The sequence below is a fragment of the Puma concolor genome, chromosome B3 (assembly GCF_028749965.1).
Source record: "Puma concolor isolate L17-30 chromosome B3, mPumCon1.1.hap2, whole genome shotgun sequence".
Lineage (NCBI taxonomy): Eukaryota > Metazoa > Chordata > Mammalia > Carnivora > Felidae > Puma > Puma concolor.
The window spans coordinates 32,924,234-32,941,567 of record NC_141672.1 but is presented as its reverse complement, the minus strand read 5'-3'; the positions used below and the strand labels follow the sequence as shown (position 1 = coordinate 32,941,567).

General features: G+C 47.1%; 1 protein-coding gene across 3 annotated transcripts in view; it reads left to right on the top strand.

The window, feature by feature from the left end:
* The first annotated feature begins 305 nt into the window (after nt 1-305).
* Nucleotides 306-17,334, top strand: part of SMOC1 (SPARC related modular calcium binding 1) — a 157,636-nt gene continuing 140,607 nt past the window's right edge. For 2 of the 3 annotated variants that reach the window (XM_086709416.1, XM_086709415.1), the window contains exon 1: nt 306-689. In XM_086709416.1, the coding sequence (XP_086565542.1) occupies nt 591-689 (99 nt within the window). In that variant the 5' untranslated portion in view covers nt 306-590. The remainder of the gene's footprint in view (nt 690-17,334) is intronic. The other variant, XM_086709417.1, reaches the window with a different exon arrangement.

Sequence of the window (17,334 nt, the reverse complement as noted above, 5' to 3'; positions counted from 1 at the left end):
TAAGGCATGATTTTTAGCCGGGTGGGCATTCTGGGAGTTGGGGCTGCCGGAGCTCCGAGGCTGCCTCAGACAGAAGGGCCGAGAGAAAGTTCCTCTCCCTCCCAGCCTCTCCGGGAGCCGACTCTGGCACAGCAAGCGGGTGTCGCTCCTCAGTGGGGTTGACCGCAAGCCGCCCCTTTTCCCGCTCTCTCATTGGCTTTCACCTGCCAAAGGGACGGCTGCTACGGGCCCCTCGGCCCGTCAATCAGGGCCGCCGGGCTCCGCCCCGCCCCTCCCGGGGGTTTATAACGGGAATTCCCATGGCCCGCGCTCTGGCGTCCAACCTGCTGCCGCCGCGGCCCGGCCGAGCCGAGCGAGCGAGCGCTGCGCGCAGGGCACACGCTCGCGCTCCAGCTCCCCTCCCGCGCGGTTCATGACCGCGCGCTCTGAGCGCAGCCCCGCCAGCCCCGCCAGCCCCGCCGCCCCGCCGCCCCGCCGCCCGCCGCCGCGAGGGCCCCCGAGGGAAGGAAGGCAGGAAGGCAGGCGCGGCCGTGCGCCCCGCGGAGCCCGCGCCCCCCGCCCGCAGCCGGCTGCCCGGCCCGGCTGGCACCATGCTGCCCGCGCGCTGCGCCCGTCTGCTCACGCCCCACTTGCTGCTCGTGTTGGTGCAGCTGTCCCCGGCTCGCGGCCACCGCACCACGGGCCCCAGGGTAAGTGCGCCCCCGGCCGCGCGCCCACCTGCGGAGGGAGACTGAGGTCCCCGGCCCACAACCCTCGGGGCTGGGGGAGGGGGGAGGAGGTATCGCCCCCGCCCCCCCCCCCCCCCCCGCACCTACCACCTAGTCATCGCGGGCTTCTGGGCGAAGTTGCTGAAATAAAAATTTCTCCCGTTCTCCCCCACCCCCATCCTTTCTTGCAGCGCCGACTCTGCCTCCCGCCTCCCCCCGAACTGTCACTGGTGGGTTTTCTTTCCCGGTCTCTTCTCCCAGGGCATTTTGCTCCGAGCGGGTGCCTCCTGCGTCCGAAAGAGGCTCGCTCTCCGCTCCAGTCGGCTGCCCTGTGGTCTCATGCTGCGCCCGGTCCGGGTCCCAGAGCGCTGGCGTTCTTGGCAGGCGGCGGGGGGGGGGGGGGGGGGGGGGCAGCTCTGCCTGCAGAGTTTTAGGTTACCCGAGAGCCACACAAGGACCTTGTGTTGTTGTTGTTTTAAAAAGCGATCGCTGCTCGTAAAACCCACAGCAGATAATTTTAATGTTCCCTCCTGCTGGGCACAGCCCGGGAGGAGGGGTGGAGGCGCGGGGGGGGGGGGGGGGCGGCTGTGGAGAGGAGCCGCGCAGTGTTCGAGTCTCTTCCCCTGGCTGCGAGGCTGGGAGGTTGAACTACTTGTTGAACCTTGGTCTGATTGGAGTCTCTGAACGATACGAAACGTGCCAATTCTGTGCACAGGACAGGCTGCCCAGGGCATTGTAGAATCTCCTGGAACTGACCGCATTGTGTTCATTGCTGGCCTCGATTATTGCCCCCCTCTCCCCCCAGTTGGTCTAATGATGGATTCCGTTGCCTTAAAAAATGTACTATTAAACCCGGCGGCTCATTTGATCAAACTTAATCCAGGCGATCTCTGGCCAAAAAGCAGTGTCTGTCAGGGCGGTCTCTCGGGATAGCCGCTTGCCTCCACGGGTAGCCTGAGTGTCCGTGTGCAAGTAGCCGGGATCTTTGTGAAAACAAGGTTGGCTCCTTGACCAGCGCGTGCTTTCCTGGATATCTCCGGGCCTAGCCCCCTTCCCACCTGTTCAGATTGCAGGTTCTTTATTCGTAACTCTTGCTGTATGAGAATCATCTTTATAGCTGTCGTGTGTGGAGGAAAAAAAGCCTTGCAAAGGTTGACAAGCTTTAATGACTGCCCAGATGCTGGCTTGCTGAGGTGGGGAGCCCAGCTATCACTGTGAGATCAGATTTGCAGCCACTTAGGAAAGAAAAGTGTTTGTCCCCGTGTTGGGCCGGCCCTTGCTTTTATGACCAGATGTGCAACAGCAGCAGTTAAGGTGCGGCAGATTAGATCCAGGGCGTGTCATAAATCCTCGACAGCAGGCATTCCCGAAGCTGGGGCAAGTAAGGGCTCCGGGAGGGACTTTTATGGATGCAGATGAGGATGCCTTTTAAACGAAGCTGCTTGGTTTGATATTAGGGCTCGCAGCTCTTAAACTCCGAGGTCAGGAGAGCCACAGCGTTCCCTCAATAATTAGGAACAGTCAAGACAGAGACGCAGAGCAGAGCGCCCCGACTGAAATCTGGATGCCCGCCCACATGAGAGGCCCGGAGACAAATGGTGGGGGGCTGGTTTGCTGCTGGGCATGTCTAGCATCTCAAGCCATATGGCTTTCCTTCTAGAACTGCCTTCTGAAATTGGAGGAAGCAACTTTTAGGGGAAAGCTAGGGACTTCAGGGGAAAATAGGGACATTGGTTAGGTTTCCCTCCAGCTTCTTTAGTTTAAGAATTTGATAGGCATGATGAAACAAAGCAAGAACTGTAAATAGGCTTATGTGTATCCCAGCTGCATTCTCTGTCTCTTTCTCTCTCCCTCCCTCCCTCTCTCTCTCTCTCTCTCTCTCTCTCTCTCACACACACACACACACACACACACACACACACACACACACACACACGTTTAGAAAGTACCAAGGGGAAGCTGTTGTTTTGATCGTGTGGTTACTTGGGTGCATTTATGGGCAACAATAAGAGCTGTCATTTAGGAACGCTGGGGCTGGCACCTTCCATGATGGCTTACGCTTGTAAGAACAAGAAGGTGAGTCTTTTTAGTGCCCTTTTTGCAAGTGAGTCTCGGGGAAGCTCAATGGCTGGCTTGAAACACTCGTGGTGCATATGTAGTGCTGGAAACCAAATCCCAGTTTTTTATGGATTTACAGGTGGTGTGGTTTCCCTGCCACGGAGCAGCTGCAGGGAGTGCTCAGGGAGTGCTCTCCTGCTCGTGGTGCCCTTCCTGTTAGAGGAAGGTGGCTCAGTGAGACAACACTGAGCCCAGAGGCAGCAGGGAAGTCTGTAAGAACATGCTGATAGCATTTCTTGGTGTCCGAATCGCTAAAGGGTGATGTCTTTGAGTTTCAACCTAGCCCCAACGTCGCCAGCTCCCCTCTGTGGCTTCTCGGTGGCCTGAGAGGTGTGGCTCTGGTTGCTAGTGGCAGTATCACAGGAGGAGCAGAAACATCTGGCTTGTTGCAGTATTCCCTTGGGCACCCCTGGGTCTCTTCTGTTAATCTTTTGAGTGACAGAGGCTTAAGGATTGGCATCTTTTCCAGCTGGCTTTCTAGGAAACTGAGAGCATGCCCTTTGGGTTTAACTTTATCTGGCTCACTAATTGAGCTCCCTTGAGGCCTAGACCCCAATCCTTGTTCCCTTATGTGCTTCCTGCCTTCATAAAATTCCTGACATTTGTTTGACTCTGGAAACCGACAGCTATCAAGTATCAGATTGGAGGCTATTATGTAGGAAGCACCTGATTTTTTGGTCTCTGACTTCTGAGCAGCCCCTTGGCTACCTGGGACACTGGTCAGGATCCTTTTAATTACCAAGGAGGCAGCCATTTCTTAATCCTGTACAATTTACTGAAAATGTTTCAGGGCAGGATGGGATGGGGGAGGGGCTCTCCCAGGCTGCGAGAGTCTGGCTGATGGTCAGGCCAAGTCAACTGCCTGTCTTTGTCTAAGCCTCTGTCTGCCCTGGAAGACCAGGAGCTGGGTGAGGGTGGGAACTGGGCCCATCTTCTCTGCCAGTGCATCCCCAGAGCTCAGCACAGGGCCAAGTGCCTGGTGGGGATGGACTCTGGTGGTATTGATGGAAAAAACAAATACATTCAGATAGTGCATGTTTAACAGCATTCTACGGGTTCCACTTTCTTAGCGCTTAGCATGACCGGAGGCAGGAAGTAGATTTAAGAAGTTTGAAAATAGGAAAAAAAATGGGAAGGTCAAGAAGCCTGAGCAAGGAATTTGGTTTCTTAGTTGTTTTATGTATATTATTTGTTCTCTCTGCCCTCGCTGGCTTGTTTTGACCTTCAAAACCTGACTCCTGCGTGACTCTTCAGGCACTTTACCGCAGACCGCCTTTTGGTGAGAATTGGTCACTCTTACCTTCGACCGACTCCTGTATCTGGTTCACTTGGGTGAACCAACTTTTGCCTTGCTCTCATTGAAACCTGAAATTGGTTACTTCACAAATGATTTCCCCCCATTTGTAGGCTTTTGTGCTTTGTTTAAAAATTAGTAAGTGTGGTGGATACGGGAGGTTTGGGGGAGGAGAGACTGAGCAAACAAACTTGGATGGGGGACAGGCTTTGGCTGCACCCTCATTCTCTTTTCTATCTTGCATTTGCCAAATGTGAAGCAGCTTCTAGATCATTCCCTTCCATTTGACTAGTCTGTCTTGGTGTCTGGACCGGGTGGGTCCTTGTGTCTGTGTAGACACCCTTCTTATTACTTGTGTGCCTGACAGGAACCTTTCTTTCCCACCTGGAGGATTTATCCAAGATGCTACTCATGTGGTAGGCAAAGAACACGACAGAAACATTTTGATAGAGCTGACATGGGAAATTTAAAGAAACCAAATTGAGAAGGACAGGAAGAGGAAATAATCATCTTAGAAACTATAGGAAATGTTATCAAGTGGAAAGCACTTTGATATTATCTCATTATCTCCCAGGGTTGAAATTCCCATTTCTTAGGGCCCAGCAATTCCACTCCTAGGTACATATGCCCAAGAGAAACTCGTGTCCAGAAGGGGACATTTGCAACCTTCTTCATAACACTATAAGCCTGGAAAAAGCCCAGATGCCCGTGAGTTGGAGGACAGATGAACTGATGCCCGCACACAGTGGAGAATTACGCTAAGGCAAAACAAATGAGCAACAGTGACGTACAAAACTATGGACGAACCTTGGGAATATGACATGAATGTAAAATATACCAAAAGATGGAACATGTTATGTTTCATAAGCTCAAAAAGAGCTAGAATTCAAGGGAAAAAAATCTCTTAGAATACTTAGTTAGAGCTACAATACTGCTCTATGAAAAGAAAAGCAAGGCAATGCTGGACATGGGGCTCCGGGTGAAGTTAGGGGGAGCAAGGGGTTGGAAACCGTATGGCCGGGGAAACCACACAGTGAGTGTAAGTTAGTGTCAGTAGGCTACCTTTAGGGGGAGGGAAGGATGGGTTTGAAGATATTTGTCCATTAGTAAAGAGGAGTGGCTGATTAAATGAAAGATGAAAAGTGGTCCCTGTGTAGACCAGTGCTGAGTGTCATGAACCAAACTTTATGATTCATTCAATTCTTGGCACCTGTGATCAGACAAAAAGTTCCCAGACTAGGAACTCCTATCTTGCCTCCTGTTCCACCGCACCGCCCCCCCCCCCCCCCGCCCCCATCGCTCCAGATGTGCATGACCCTACCTAAAATACCACACTGGGGAGTGATTATTGGCTTTCGTTTCAATTTTTGGCCGGTTAGACCCAGAGCAGGCCCAGGCCCTGGCATCAACATCTCCATCAGCTGGCCAAAGGGCTCATTTGTAAGGCTGAGTCGGCAGTGGGCAGTCTTCCCTCTCCCTTGCTCAGGGGGGATCACCCCTGTACATCTTAAGTCCTCAGCCCCGCAGAGGAGAAAAGTTCACTAGCTGATGCTTGGGTCAGAAGCCTTACTTGCCAGTGGGGGGCTGGGGAGGCGTGTTTCTGGTTTGATGCCTGTCTGCATTCTGGCCTCCTCCCTCACCCCCCTGGCAGAGGCTGGGGCAGGGGGGGCATGGTCCTGCTTAGCAGGTACAGGGCACCCTTTCTCTCCCGACCACATAGAGATCTATTGTTTAAGCAGCCAAGTTCCTGGCATTGCTGGCGGGGTGGGGGGGGGGGGTGGTGGTTGTTGGAGGGGAGGGAATGTCCGTGTGGAGTCTCCCTCCTTCCTCGTTTGTCACTGCGGGGCTGTTTGGGAGAGGACAAGGGTTGAGTTGCGGATGAGAAATCGATCAGAGCTGCTTGCGAGGCCTGCCAAACAGGGTTAGCATTGTACATACATGCTCTGCACGCATCCAGAGTCGCTGAGGGGATAGGAAAATCGGATCTCCAAGAACACTCCCAACAGCCCCATAAAGACCCCAAAGCAACATAGGTCATTATGGCAATTAATTGGATTTCCCTTTGCATCTGACATCATTCTAAACTCAATTGCTAGATCACAAAATAATCTTACCTTTGGCAGAAATCTAAGCTTGTTAGGTGTGGAGCCCTGCGTACCTCCCAGACGTAGATTTCAGCCTCCTTTTTTTGGGAACCAGAATGGGGCAGCCTCTGCGGAACAGGAAAGGCCCCTGGGGTGGGGGCCGGGGGGGGGGGGAAGCTGGAGCTTCGGTACAGCCCCTCCCCTGATTGGGGAGGACAGTACTGAATGAGGTTGGGGGGGTTGGGCAGGCAATGTGTCAGGTGCTTTGTAACCTGACAAATACACCACACATGTGAGCGTCTCTGTCCCTCCTCCTTAAAAACCATTTCACAGGGCAGCGTGGATCTGATTCAGAAAAGGGCTGAGTGTTTTTTTTTTTTTTTTTTCAAGTATTGACAGTGGAGAAAAACTGGACCTACTTCCCAGAATAGTTTATTTTTAGGACCGGATAAGCATCTCTAGGACAGTGCTGGGAGTTTTAAGTAGGTTTGTGGATGTTTATTGTGTATGTGTTCTTGAAGAAGTCTGCAGAGCTTCTGGGGAGAGGGCACAAAATAAGATAGATAGTAAGTCGAGGGGTGAGGTGGAGAGTGTTGTGGCAGCCCACGAATCGTTCCCTCAGGGGACAGTGCCACTGACCAGCTCGGACACAAGGACTTCCCGCTGTCAGCAGCCCTGCCCAGTAGACCTTTTTGCCAGGATGGTAATGTTCTGTATCCATACTGTCCAATATTAGACACATGTGGCTGTTGAAGTTTTAAATTTTTTTTTTTAACATTTATTTATTCTTGAGACAGAGACACAGAGCATGAGTGGGGGAGGGGCAGAGAGAGAGGGAGACACAGAATCAGAAGCAGGCTCCAGGCTCTGAGCCATCAGCCCAGAGCCCGACGTGGGGCGCGAACCCACGGACCGCAAGATCGTGACCTGAGCTGAAGTCGGACGCTTAACCGACTGAGCCACCCAAGCGCCCCCGTTGAAGTTTTAAATGTGGTTAGCACAACTGAGGAACTGAACTTTTAATTAACTTGGTATCAGTTAATTTAAATTTTAATGTTCCTAGCCACAGATGGCTAGTGGCTATCCCGCAGGAAGCGTATCGGTCTCTAGCCATGGTGCCCAGCCTCGCGTCCTGCTGGATACTACCACGTGTCCCAAAGTGCGGCCTCACCGAGCTCCATTGCATTTCCTAACCTTTCCTTTCCTTCCCATCTCTGTCTGTCAAAATTCTGCCTGTCATTTGAAAGGCTCAAAGGGCTCCACACAGCCCTCCCACGCTGGCCCCAAGCAGAGTTCTGTATGCACCCTGCACTTTGCTTTCCCCAGGGGCAGTGCGTGTCCCCATCTGCCTTGTGTTGCAGCCGGCCACATGCAGGAAGGTGGTGCAGCAGCCTCAGGGCGGGCTTTGAAGGTAGACAGACCCAAGTTTGACTCTGGTTCTGCCACTGTGATCCCGAGCTAGTAATTTAACTTCCTGGGTCCTCAGTTTCCTGATTTGTCCTGTGGAGGCCATAGCATCTATGTCCAGGGGGGCAGGGAGGATGCTTAGTGGGATGTCACAAATACCACAGACGTTGGCTTAAGTAACACTCATTTCTGGAGCTCGGAAGTCTGACGTGGGCCTCAATGGGCTAAAAAAGCAGCAGAGCTGAGTTCTTTCTGGAGGCTGTAGGGGAGAGAATTCATTTTATTGCCTTTTCCAGCTTCTGGAAAGTGCCTGCATTCCTTGGCTCATAGCCCCTTCTATCTTCAAATCCGGCAATAGATGACCAAGTCTTTTCCATGCTTCCATTTCTCTGGTTGTGACTCTTCTGCTTCCCTCCTCCCCACCCAAGGACTCTTACAATTGCTTGCACTGGGTCCCTGGTGCAATCCAGAGTCCAGATGTTCTCCTTATCTTAAGGTTAGCTGATTAGCAATCTTGATTGCTCTTTGCCATGTAACATACCATTATTAAGCCTAGGACATGGGCATCTTTGGGGGGCCATTTTTCTGCTTACCACATTCATTAAGGGTCAAATACAGTGCCTGGCTTACACAAGGTGCTTGATAAACAGGGTCCCATTACAACGATCCACATGTATTAGTTTCTTTCCTTTTAGAGTGGGAGTCTCTTAATGGTGGAGTTGTTTAATTTTCTTTATAGACTGCATCCTGCCCAAGAACACGTGCTTGGTAAATGTTCATTGAATAGTAGAATTTTCAATAAATGTAGATTGTTTCTTTCCCTGAAAAGATATGTTGAACAGTAGAAAAAGTAAACTGCAAATCAGAATATTTGATCCTGTTTGTGCAAAAAAAAAAAAAAAAAAAGTTGGTTTGTGTATAAAAAAATCACATAGATTGTAAGTCATGTGGCTCATGGTGACCATCATAGAGATGTTACATTTCTATGAGATGTGTTTTAGGAATTATTTAACTAGTTTTGTTTATAATGAGCATTTTTTAATCTTAGAGGACAATAATAAAGATGAAAACATGCGTGATTTTAAAAAAGTTCCAAACCTGTCTCAATGCAGCCCAAATCCCCTTGGATTCAGTATACAACTGACAGTCTGTGCTCATTTGGGGCTGATTTTCAGGTTTCGTAACTACTAAGACCAGGCCTCCTATTCATTTTCAGCAGGCTTTGAACTCAATCTGCTTTAAAGGAGAGTTTCCAGGGGCGCCTGGGTGGCGCAGTCGGTTAAGCGTCCGACTTCAGCCAGGTCACGATCTTGCGGTCCGTGAGTTCGAGCCCCGCGTCAGGCTCTGGGCTGATGGCTCAGAGCCTGGAGCCTGTTTCTGATTCTGTGTCTCCCTCTCTCTCTCTGCCCCTCCCCCGTTCATGCTCTGTCTCTCTCTGTCCCAAAAATAAATAAATGTTGAAAAAAAAATAAAAAAAAATAAAAAAATAAAAAATAAAGGAGAGTTTCCAATTAACGTTAGCAGGACATAGGTATAAAATGTACTTATTGCTGCTGGTGGGAATATAAATTTGCACGATCACTTCGCAGCACTGACCTTTTAATTTTACTCTAATATATGACCTAGAGAAATGTGCTTAAACATATACCAAGACCCATGTGTAAGGACGTTCATAGTAGCATTGTTTGGCAACAATAAAAAAATTGGAAACCAGCTAAATGCCCTTCAACAGGAGACTAGAATTATGGTATATACAAGGGGTAGAATACTACACAGTACCAAAAATGGCTGATCTATACTCATTATTGTGGATCGATTTCATCATCAAAATGTTGAGTGAAAAAAGGCAAAATGTACAAGAACACATGCATTATGCTATTTATATAAAGGACAAAGCATGCAAAAATGATACATTGTTTGGAGTGCATGCCTATGTAAAAAACGCATGAGAAAATTAAGGGCAATGATAACTTTGAAGCTCAGGTTAGTGATTACTTAGGTGTGAGGCCAGGAGGGTGAGTGACACATTGGAGGGGACATGGAAGGTGCCCGTTGAATTGGTAATGTTTTCCTTTTTTTTTATTTTTTTAATTTTTTTTTAATCTTTATTTTGAGAGAGAGAGAGAGAGAGAGCGCACCAGAGTGCGAGTGGGGGAGGAACAGAGAGAGAGGGAGACAAAGAATCCGAAGCAGGCTCCAAGCTCTGAGCTGTCAGCCCAGAGCCCAACGCAGGGCTCAAACTCACGAACCCATGAGTTCATGGCCTGAGCCGAAGTTGGATGTTTAACCAGCTGAGCCACCCAGGTGCCCCAGTGTTTTCCATTTTTAAAGTAGTTGGGAAGTACATGGGTTTTTAAATTCTGTTTTGTATGCATTACATGATACATAATAACGTTTTCCAGAAAAGATAAAAATGTATTTGGATACATCACAACAAAGTTTTAAGAGCAAATGATAAAAGTGATGCTTCTCTAAGGGGTCCTCTGTTCCAGGGTGCTGATCACACTTTTCCTTTCCCCTGAAGAACATGTTCGGGGACATTGAACCAAGCATACAGCCTCCCCTGCCTCCTTGTGTTGCTGGCCACCTCCCTCCTGCCCTCCCGGGGCCCTGAGGCCACGCCTCCCCACAGCCCAGGGCCTGGTGCCTGTGTGGTTCCTTCCCCCTGCTGGTGCTTTCTGCTGTTCTGCCTGTTGTCCTTGCTGTCCCTGGATGATTGGAAATGAGGTTGATCATTTTCTCAAATTTACTGGTCATTAGCTTAGGGCTGCCAGAGTTGACAAATAAAAATACTAATATAGGATTACCTAAATTGTAAATTGCATAAATTTGAATAATGGAATTGAATAATATAATGTAAAATAATATAAATTATAGAAATTTGCATTCAGATAAATAACAAATAATGTTTTAGTGTAAGTATGGCCCAAATAAAAACTTATTATTTACCTGGAATTGTTTGTTTTTAAATGTTTATTTATTTTGAAAGAGAGAGAGAGAGCATACACATGTGTGCACAAGGGGCAGAGAGAGAGGGAGAAAGAGAAAGGGAGAGAGAGAAAGAGAGAGAGAGAGAATTCCAAGCAAGCTCCATGCCAACACCACAGAACCTGATGTGGGACTTGAACTCACAAACCATGAGATCATGACCTGAGCCGAAACCAAGAGTCAGATGCTTAACCGACTAAGCCACCCAGGTGCCCCTGGAATTGTTTGTCGTTCATCTGAAATTCAAATTTAATTGGGTACCTTGCATTGTATCTGGCAATCCTACGTTAACTTCTTTTCTTTTGGGGATCATCTGTCCCGATCTTTTGCTCATTTTAAAAACAACAGTGGTAATTTTTTTCCCTGCCTCACTGGCTGACTTGGAAGAGATTTTTTTGTTTGTTTGTTTTTTAATTCTAAGGATATTAATCTGTTTTTCTGTCATGTCTGGCAAATGCCTTTCATTGTGGTAAGACTGTGGTTTCAATCTACTAAATTTTACATCTTTATGGTTTCTATCATCTTTGGGATCAGGATGAGAAAGGTCTTTCCCTGCTAAGATTGTAGAAATTAAGGTGAATAAGTTTCTAAAGATGCACAAGCAGTGTGAAATCCATCACACTGGTCATTGATTTAATATTTGATAGGGCTTTATATAGTATTTTCTGTGAACTAAACTTCTTTATGTAACCCTATGGAAAGAGCACTCGTATTTCAGAAATTCCCTATAATATTTGGAAAGAAGATGTGTCACCTAAAAGTATTTTATCCAAGGTAATTACTTGGGGAAATTTATGTAAAAAGTGTTACTTTGGGTAAGCAGACTATCCTGGAAAAGACAGCAGGGTTTTGGCAAAGAATTTGGACTCTCCTTCATCTTTGGATTTGTTCCATTCATTTAAAAAGACTTTTCCTTATTATGAAGACTTTCAAATATACACAAAGAAGAGAGAGTAGTATAACGAATCCCATAGAATGTACACACGGATTCAATAATGCACGACTCCTGGCCAATCTTGTTTCTTCCACCCATCCCCCAGGCTCCTGTTCAGATTGTTTTGCAAGTCCAGACATTATATATTTATCATCTGTAAATATTTTCAAATCTATCTGTAAAAGACAAAGATGTTAAAAGAAACCTACCCACAATACCGTATCACAACCAAAGAATACTAATTGCTTAGTACAGGTATTTCCCATATTTGGACAGTGGGCATTCGGCCACTTTGCTTTTTTGAAAGACTTGCAGTGGTACCGGTTTTTGCTAACCGACAGAAATCCCAGGAGGATTTTTATCCTCACAAAAAGAAGGCAAAAAGCAAAAGCAGCGTTTAGCGTTTGTTTTGCAGCCAACCCTTCTAGAGGCAGGGTGCAGCTCCTTCCCCGGGAACCACACTCAGCATCTCGGCATCAAGCCACCAGAGCTTTGAACTCTGTCTGTGAGCATCTTGCTTTATCTCAGTTTATTCTGTGCATCCGTTAGCACGGTGTGTCCTAAGGTATCAGAAAAGCCTGAGAGGTTATTTTTTGGGTCTGGGAATGCTGAAGAACTTTTCCACATAAATTACTAGTAATTGCTTCTTCACTTTTTGCCTTTTCTGTTTATGAGATGTTTCATAGGAAGGCTCTACTTTGAGATAGCAGGGGAAACCTGTATAATATAATCCAATCAACATTCAAATCTCCCTGATTATCTCTTAGATACGGTTTTGTATTTGTTTGGATCAAGATCCAAAGAAGGTCCACATATTGGATAATCTGTATCTTAAATCTCTTTTAATCTGTGAGTTTCCCCTCCGTCTCCTTTTAATTTGTAATTTAGTTTTGAATCAATAGGTTGTTCTAGGGTTTCCTATACTAGATTTTATTGACTGCATTCCCATAGTGTTGTGTAACGTGTTCCTCTATCCCTTATATTTCTTGTCCTGTGATAGGTAGATCTAGAGACTTGATCAGATACAGATTTGATATATTTTTTGGCAAGTATACTTCATAGGAGTTGGTGTGAACTTCCATCAGGAGGCATATAAACATCTGTGATATTAGTATCATTCGGGGGATCCATTAATTTATTAGGAGTTGTCACTGATTTTTAAAAAAAATTTTTAAGTGTTTATTTTTGAAGGAGAGAGAGAGACAGAGCACGAGTGGGGGAAGAGCAGAGAGAGGGGGGGGACACAGAATCCAAAACAGGCTCCAGGCTCTGAGCTGTCAGCACAGAGCCCAACATGGGGCCCCAACTCACAAACTGTGAGACCATGACCTGAGCCGAAGTCGGACGCTCAACTGACTGAGCCACCCAGTCGCCCCGAGTTGCCACTGATTTTTAAAAAATGTTTATTTACTTATTTTGAGACAGAGACAAAGAGAGTGAGAGGGGGAGGGGCAGAGAGAGAGGGAGAGAAAGAGAATCCCAAGCAAGCTCTGCACTCTCAGCCCAGAGCCCGACATGGGGATCAAACTCACAAACTTGAGATCATGACCTGAGCCGAAATCCAAGAGTCAGATGCTTAACCGACTTAGCCACCCAGGTGCCCTGAGTTATCACTGGTTTTTAGACAAATAACAGGTTAAGCTGAAAAAGGCTTCTAAGTTTTGTGTGGCATTGCCATCTCTCTTGGGTCTGGTGTTGCCTACAGAGAAAGCGGCTTAGGTGCCAATGTTCTCTTTTCAGCACTGACCTGACAGGGAGGCTGTGTGTGACTGCAGAGCCCTGAGAGGGACACTCTGCCCTGAGTTCTTGGTCGGTGGTCTAGGAAGGAGAATCTTCCTGGTTTCTAGCAGAAGCAGTAAGACCATGAGCTGGTTTTACTCTCTAGTGCCTTTAAAGTGTAATTGTAGATCAGCTTTGTGTATGATCATCGGTATGTACCCATCAGTTAGGAGTTTAAAAGAACTGATAACTACGTTTTGAACTGGCTTACCCAATGAAGGTCCAAGGTGGGTTTCAGGATTGGTTTGATTCAGCAGCTTATTAATGCTGTCAGACATTCCCCTCTGCCTTTTGTGTTGTCTTTGTTTCTCCCCTCTGCCTTTTGTGTTGTCTGTTTAATTTCAAGCCTAGATTTTCATGGTGGCAGAATTGCTGCAACGATTCTACACTTCTTATCTAAACCTCCTACTTTTTAGACTACAGAAGAGAGAACTGACTTCAAGTAGCCCTTTCACAAAAGGGACAACCTTCATTCCTAGATGATGTTAGAAAATTTTTGCTGTTAGCTTATCCATCTAAATTGGATCGAATGCCCATTCTTTTCACCAGTCCCTTCTGCCGGGAGATTGCCGTGCTGTGCATGACTTAGGTCTAGGTTCCTTAGGGCGGTTACTGTGGAAGGGTAGGAGACAGTATACCCATTTCTGGAGCTGGGGTTCAGGTTTTTCCTCTTCCGTCCCCCTGACCACATGACTGCACAAGTGGGGGAGTGAGGGGGATGTGAGGGCAGCAAGCACAGTGTCCACTTTGGGATTTGTAGCATTTGGAACCAGCAGAGTGGTGGGGTAGGATGTGTGGTGAGAAGTGTGCTGGGCACTGATGGTCACAGCCCAGCAAACGGGGAGCTCTCCTATTACAGTGGGATCAGTTCCTTCCTCTATTATAGGGAGATTAAATGACTACGGGCACAGATGTTCTGAGATTAGGAGCTGATAGGAAAAAGGGAACGTAGGAAAAATTTGGACACTTCCAGGGTAGGATAAATAGGCCAAATGAAGAGGATTCCAGAAGGCCCCCCAAATGAGGTAAGCTTGATGGCTGAGTCCTACAGTGGGAAGAAGTGTCAGGTCCGCCTTGCTTTTATGCATGGGGTGAGACCTGTCCTCAGCCCACACAGCCAACCAGTGTGGCAGAACCAGAGCCAGAACCCAGATCCCTGCCTTCTTGCTCTGTGACTTTTGCATTTAAAGATGCCCTGGAGAACTTGGGAAAGTGGCAAAGGTCCAGCCAAGGGGAGGAGATAGTTTGAATGCCAGTAGAGGATTGTGTTTCTGAGTTGCCTTTGGCCAGCTCACCGATTAACATGTGGCCCAAAACTCAGGACAGGTGGCAACTTCACCATTCTTGCCATCTGACTGTTGGCATTATCATATCTTCCAGTTCATAGGGCTCTGGGTTCTCAGCCCCTGAAAGAGATGCATTCCTGGTTTCAGCAAATGCCGAAAGTTTTAGGTAGGAATGTGCAGCAGAGCAGACAGAACAAGTAACCAGTGATATAATGTGAAGAAGTAAAGGTTGAGCTTGGTGTAAGACTCTTAATGCTTGTTAATAGCAATGCAGTCAGTGAAGACATGGACGGAGTCAAAGGGCAAATGGTCTGGAGTATAGGAAGCATGTTTTATGGTTGGTACAATATTTTCCTGGGAGGCCTTTTTAAAATCGATATCCAGTTTGAGGGTTGAAGTGGAAATCCTTTGTATTTGTTGAAGAGGGTTTGAAGGTGCCTAGACACTTCGATGGACACGTTCTCCTTGCCTCTTGGGCAGTGACTTCAGAAAACCTTAGGGCAGATCTGGGGCTGCACTGGCCCAGGCGACCTGAAGGTATGGGGTGAATGGAAGACCGGATGCTTCATTACCTGACTTGACTTCTCTTTGGCTTTGAGGATCACGTCCTCACTTGTGTTGGTATGTTGTTATAAATTCTCTCCATCAAGATAGAGGCCTACTGAAAGATGGGGCCCACAGCCCGGGCTCCATGTACTGCTGATTCCCAGCTTCTAACTTTTCTTTCCCTCGAGCTACATCTACCTTGAGAATGAAATGCATCGCCCATATCGTTGCTAGGTGGCGAGAGAAGTCTGAGCCGTGACCATCCCATGAGTTGTTGGGAGCTTTCTTGCCCATCGAGAAGGCAGCATAGTACAGTGCTTTGGGGCCAAAGAGACCTGGATTAAGTCCAAGGCCCAGTGCTTTCTTGCCGTGTATGCTTGGGCAGAGTAAGCTCCGACCTTCAGCTCCCTCAGCTGTAAACTGAAGATTTTATCTGCCTCATTGGGTCATTGTGGAGCTTAAATGAAATAATGGCAGGATGCTCAGGAGATGTTAAGTATTTGTAAAAATAATGGCTGTAATGGGAAAGTGTGAGAGATTCATAGAAGGACCCCAAATTGTTTTGTTTCCCTTAGCTTTCCTCCTTGGAATGAAAGCCATAAAGCCCATCAATATGTGGAAGATTTCAACTCTGTGGTTCTATTATCTTTTGTTTAAAATGAAACTAGTCGTGTGTGTGTGTGTGTGTGTGTGTGTGTGTGTGTGTGTGTGAGAGAGAGAGAGAGAGAGAGAGAGAGAGAGAGAGAGAGAGAGAAAGAGAAATCAAATTCCTCTCCTTTCCCAACCAGACACAGGTCAGGAGGACTCTCTCAAATGGGGGAGAGATGCTCTTTGGTGTGATCTTTCTCCATTTGCTCTGTGACCGTTTCTTCTCCTGCTGGCAACTAGACACACTCTGCTTCCTAAAATCTTCCTTCATTTTCTCTTTCCCTGGATGGGAGGTTGTTTTCCTGGGTTTAGCATCTGAAGGAAGCTTGAGTGAGCCTGATCACCTTTCCTATTTTCTCTAAGACCGTGGGAGGCAGTCTTGCTGTTAGGAGACAACTGGAGGGCCATGCCTCTGTGCCCTTCTTGTACCTTCTGGGCTCAGGGGTCAGGCTGGTGACTGCCCAAGATGTTCCCAGATTGGGTCCCCGAGACACTGCCCCCAGGAGCCAGAGGAGCGGTGCCAGATTTCTCTGGAGCTCCTCTTCCTCTATTCCTGGGCCAGCCTTTTCCCTTGGCCTGAGTTGGAAAGCCAATCCCAGCAGGGCCTGTGGGTGGGCCCAAACCCGATCCCCCAGGCTGCTTTTAGAACAGCATTTCAGAAAGGAAAACTCCTGGCTGTCAGCATGGCTTCCTGGAGGGATAGTTCCAGATAAGGTGGCTTAGGCCGTTGGCATACACTTTTTCTCCCTTCTAAATAGTTTAATTTATGTAATTATTTTTTTTTATATTATTTTAGAGAAAGAGAGAGAGCGAGCGCGTGCATGGGTAGAGGAGAGGGGCATAGGGGGAGAGAGAAAGAATCTCAAGTGGGCTCCACACTCAGTGTGGGATCACGACCTGAGCTGAAATCAAGAGTCACGTGCTCAACAGACTAAGCCACCCAGATGATCCTCCCTTCTAAATAGCTTAAACTGATATACTTGGACCATTGACATTTAAAGTGATTACTGGTATAGTTGGGTCAGTATCTACTATATTTGTTTAGTTTTCTATTCCTTCTTCCTATTTTTGGTTCCTATTTTTGTCTTCCACTCTTTTTCTACCTTCGTGCTTGTAATTGAGTATTTTCTGTGATTCTTTTTTCACTCATTTTTTAGCCTATCAATTATACTTCTTTTTTTTTAACTTTTTTTTAGTAGTTGCCTTAGTTTGCAATATACATTGGCAACGAATTCAAGTTCACTTTCTTTCTTTTTTTTTTTTTTTTTTTTTACAAAACATGTTTGCTTATTTATTTTTAAAATTGCAGTATAACTAAACTGCACTATTATATTAGTTTCAGGTGTACAACATGAATCAACAATCCTATGCATTACTCAGTGCTCCCCATAGTAAGTATAGTCCCATCTGTCACCAAACAACCTTATTACAATATTATTTCTTGACTGCATTCCCTATGTTGTACTTTTCATCGCCATGACTTATTTATTTTGTAACTGGAAGTTTGTACCTCTTCAATTCTTTTTAATGTTTTTATTTATTT